At 42.1% G+C, this 4,214-nt stretch overlaps 1 protein-coding gene across 1 annotated transcript in view; it reads left to right on the forward strand.

The window, feature by feature from the left end:
- cdh7a (cadherin 7a) overlaps positions 1-3,568 on the forward strand; it is a 205,543-nt gene extending 201,975 nt beyond the window's left edge. Inside the window, exon 11 of the mRNA XM_037694077.1 lies at positions 3,054-3,568. Within this exon, the coding sequence (XP_037550005.1) occupies positions 3,054-3,568 (515 nt within the window). The remainder of the gene's footprint in view (positions 1-3,053) is intronic.
- The last annotated feature ends 646 nt before the right edge of the window (positions 3,569-4,214 follow it).

Consider the following 4,214-nt stretch of genomic DNA (forward strand, 5'->3'; position numbering starts at 1 on the left):
AGTGGAACAAACCAGTTCTGCTTGTGATAAGATGGTCTCTTTGGTACGCCCCCTCCAACATTGCCGGCCCTCTTCCTTGTTGACAGTCGACAGACTTGACAGAGGGCTGGCAATGAAGGAGGAGGTGTACCAAAGAGACCATCTTATCACAAGCAGAACTGGTTTGTTCCACTTTGGAGTAAGCTGTTGGGGGAAGAATCAGTTTTATTGTGTTTCCTTGACTGATGAAGCCTTCCGGACCAAAGGCGAAACGTTTCAGCACAAAAAAAATAAACTGTCCAGATGACCTGACTGAAAAATGTTGGATTGTATACCTGGATTATTGAGCATGGACTTTGTTACTAACTCATCTTCTTGCAATTTTTTTATGAGATCTTTCATTTTCACATTTTAATGTCAGGTCAAGTGTCGCCATAGCTGTATGGCTGTTGGCCTCGTCATTGTCCCTTGCTTTTTGGAGGCCTCCTACTGTCCAGGTGGAGATGTTGTCGATCCAGCTTATGTTCCTTCTCCCCCTGTTGTTTGCGCCTCCCACTTTGCCTTGAATGGTACAGAGCACTAGACTTGCTGGACTTCTCTTGCAATGTTCATATTTGGCTTTCTGTTGACGATTGATTGCATCAGCCCACATCTTTCTGGAATCTTCACTTGTTGTCATACCCATTCATTTGTTTTGTGCTGCATCCAGGTAACTTGCATGGTTCTCCTACATATCCACATCTCCAGAGTGTTGTTTTAAAGGTTTGAGCAAAAAAAAAAAAAAAGTAGCTCATTTATGCCTCTTTCTAAGATGGTCTTAGTTTGAAATTCTGGCATGAAAGATGGGGAAAAATGTGTATTCCTTTAAGAAAGGCTAGGGCATACGTTTGTCTTGATTTTCAAACCATATTAACGATGAAGCTTAGAATTATTTTTTTTATGAACATAAATAAACCACATATAAATGCTTGCAGTAGCCGTGCAACAGAATTTTTTTTGCAGATCGAGTAAACACACTCGGTGTGAGGCAACGGTCCAGCAATGCAACACCAGGCTACAAGTGTGAAGCCTTCATAAAGGTCTCCTTCCATATCAGACTGTCAAAGCTGCTGATTAAAACATCTATTAAACTGTATTGCAGTATACACACACAGGAGAAGCTGGGGGTGGGGTGTGTGTGTGTGTGTGTGTGTGTGTGGGGGGGGGGGGGTTTACAAAGTGAGTAAATAATCAGTCCCATGCTCTCCTCCAAATCACACGGCACATATAGAAATACTCTAATGAGAAAGTGATGCCTGCTGGTAAGAAAAGGACAGCAGAGAAAATTCACCTTGTTCACTATCGATTGTGTGGGGTAGATCATTTAAACAATTCAATTACAGCAAAAGCCTTTGTAGCACTGAATTGATCTCCTTTTCTTCTGCTGTTCAGCTGGTTTACATCTTCAGTACATGTGCTTTAGAGTGAAGTGTGGGCTCCTGCCGTGGCATGGTTGCGTTGGTTAACTTGCCTGGGCCGGAAATCATGTCTTACAAAAACCCTCAATACCTGACAGACGATATTTGTATGCTCGGGCATCCACCTGCTCAACCTGGAAGGTCGTAACTGGATGTTGTTGGCCCATTTCCAGTCCCTGAAGCATTGTGGCTGCCTTCTAGGCATTAAACCCTAAAGAGCTTTGCTGGAATGCACTAGGAATATTCTATTTGGATGTGCCACTTTGTAATTCGTTTTGAGAAGCCTTTTGTAGATTTGAATAGAATTTAGGATGACTGAGAGTCCTAAAATAAGAGGGAAACAATCTTCCACAGAAATGTTTGGCGTTCTGTTTCATAGCCTTAAAAGTGTTGTGGCTTACCGAAGTGTCATTAGGTTAGAGGAACCATTCAGGGTTTTTGACAAAAACTGGTGAGGTGTGATATTAGATCTGCTTTTGGACAATGCAAGCAGTCACCAAACAGCTAACGGTGGCCTGCCCATTCATCTCCTGCAGTCCTTCCATTTGACACCCTCCTCCCTTCTCCTCCATTTGCTCCCTTATTAAAGAGTGTGAAGTGGTGTTTGAATGTAGTTCCTGGGTCTCTTTCTCAGCAGCAAGCAGTAGCCTGATGAGGAGCAGGGAAAGAAATATAGACCCATGGAACAATATTTCACTGGCACCAGCTTGACAGTGATGGATAGAGAATCATTAGACATTTGCCAGTTTGCTTGGACGTAGAGTTATTTTCAGCAATAATGTATGGGAGAGGGAACAGAGGCTGGAGGACGGCTTCTGGAGCTATCTCAGAGGCCCATGGATTCCACTTTGTTGGACTTGTGAACATGTTTGGAAGCAAAAAGTGGACATTTTGAGTAACCCTTTTTTTAAATGACAGCTTATTGCACAATATTTTGTTGTCCACCTCTGTGTACAACACACCTTGCCTTGCTGCCTTGGCAGCTGCCCCTTGCATGTATGATTTAATCCAATGGTATACACTTTTGAAACAATGATAGAAAGATTTGGAGCATTTCTTTTGTGTTTTGTTTTCTAAATTACTATTCATCATCCGTGCTGTTTTTAGACTTGGACATTAACCTTGGATAAACAGGTCTTGAGAGAATATTTATAATTCAAGTTGTAAGTTTCCTGGGTTCATTCAGACTAGTGCTCATCAGAACCTACTCCACTTTTATTCCAAAATTAGGTTGTTCAAAAACTATATATAACTTGTAAAGTATTTTTTTTGTACCTTTTCCAATGAACCCCTTTTCATAAAATTTGAGTTTTTGCTTTAAATAGTAGCTTTGCCCTAGTTAAAAAAAATTGAGCAGCAGACAACAAACAATTTCCATAACTGTTTGTGTCTAATTTTGATTTCTAAGAATTTGTTCAACATTTTAAATCTGAAACCTTCTTCTGTTTCAGGTTACCATTTTTCAGCTTGAACACTTTATAAAAGAGCCTACTACAAGTATCAATTAGACTATTACTGTGTTTTCAGCTCTTCCTGCCTCATTCCAGCTGACAACACACACAGAGAATGCACATCATCCATCAGTATTGACTCACAAATCTCTCCCTTTTTCCGCAGTGATGGTTTTGCTAATTGTGACAATGCGCCGGAGAAGGAAGCAGCCCCTCATTCTTGAGGAGGAGAGGGACATCAGAGAGAACATTGTTCGTTACGATGATGAGGGAGGGGGAGAGGAGGACACAGAGGCCTTCGACATGGTCACGCTACGCAACCTCAACATCGTCAGAGACCCCAACGTGCGTCGAGATGTAACACCAGATACGCCCACCTACTTCCATTACACCTCAGCTTCCCACCCGCCTTACAAGTCCCTGCCAGATAACGTGGTGTTTCGGGAGTTTATTTGGGAGCGACTGAAGGATGCTGACGTGGACCCGACAGCTCCCCCTTATGACTCTCTGCAGACGTATGCTTTTGAAGGAAGTGGTTCCGTGGCTGATTCGCTAAGTTCACTGGAGTCATTAAGTACAGACTCGGATCAGAACTATGACTATCTCAGCAACTGGGGTCCACGCTTTAAGAAGCTGGCTGATCTGTACGGCAACAGTGACAGCGGCAGCGTCTTCTCATAGCCCCTAAATGTTTCTCCTAATCCTTGAACATAAATACCTGAGTAGTATATTGTCAGAGAAAATGATTTTGTCCACCTTAGTGCATTGGATGAAAAAGATTCAAAGACAACACAAGAGATTGAACGGGAAAACTCTTTGACTTCAACAATTGTTGGTTTGTTTACCTCCCTGTATGGATTTTCAAAAGCGTGCCATGGCGAGTTTTGACACAGACTTCAAATGTGGCTCGACTGAGGAGGAAGCCTTGTGTGCAAAAGACATTAAAGGTTTCACATTTTAGACTCGAGTCCAGCAGTTGACTGCAGAATGCATTACATGTTGAAGCTTTTTTCATTATTTTTTATGGCAAGGTACCTGTCCTTTCATTCCAGTGATGGGCACGGGCCCAACACTCTTGCTTTGATGCAATCCTTTGCTATCTTTGTGCTAAAAAAAACATGAAGTTTCTCATGAAATGCTGTCTCTCTGGCAGCTAATCTGTAGTCACTTGGCTGATTATATGAAGTATGGGAACATTTTTTTTGTTGTTGTTTATTTCTTTTCAAGGGGAAAAGGGTATTAACAGGCTGTATTTTCTAAACTTTTACATCCAGAGCCACATTACCCACAGACTCAGTCGTACCTCTGAACGCTATGTGACGTTTGC

The sequence above is a fragment of the Nematolebias whitei genome, chromosome 20, assembly GCF_014905685.2.
Source record: "Nematolebias whitei isolate Nwh7 chromosome 20, NemWhi1, whole genome shotgun sequence".
Taxonomy (NCBI): domain Eukaryota; kingdom Metazoa; phylum Chordata; class Actinopteri; order Cyprinodontiformes; family Rivulidae; genus Nematolebias; species Nematolebias whitei.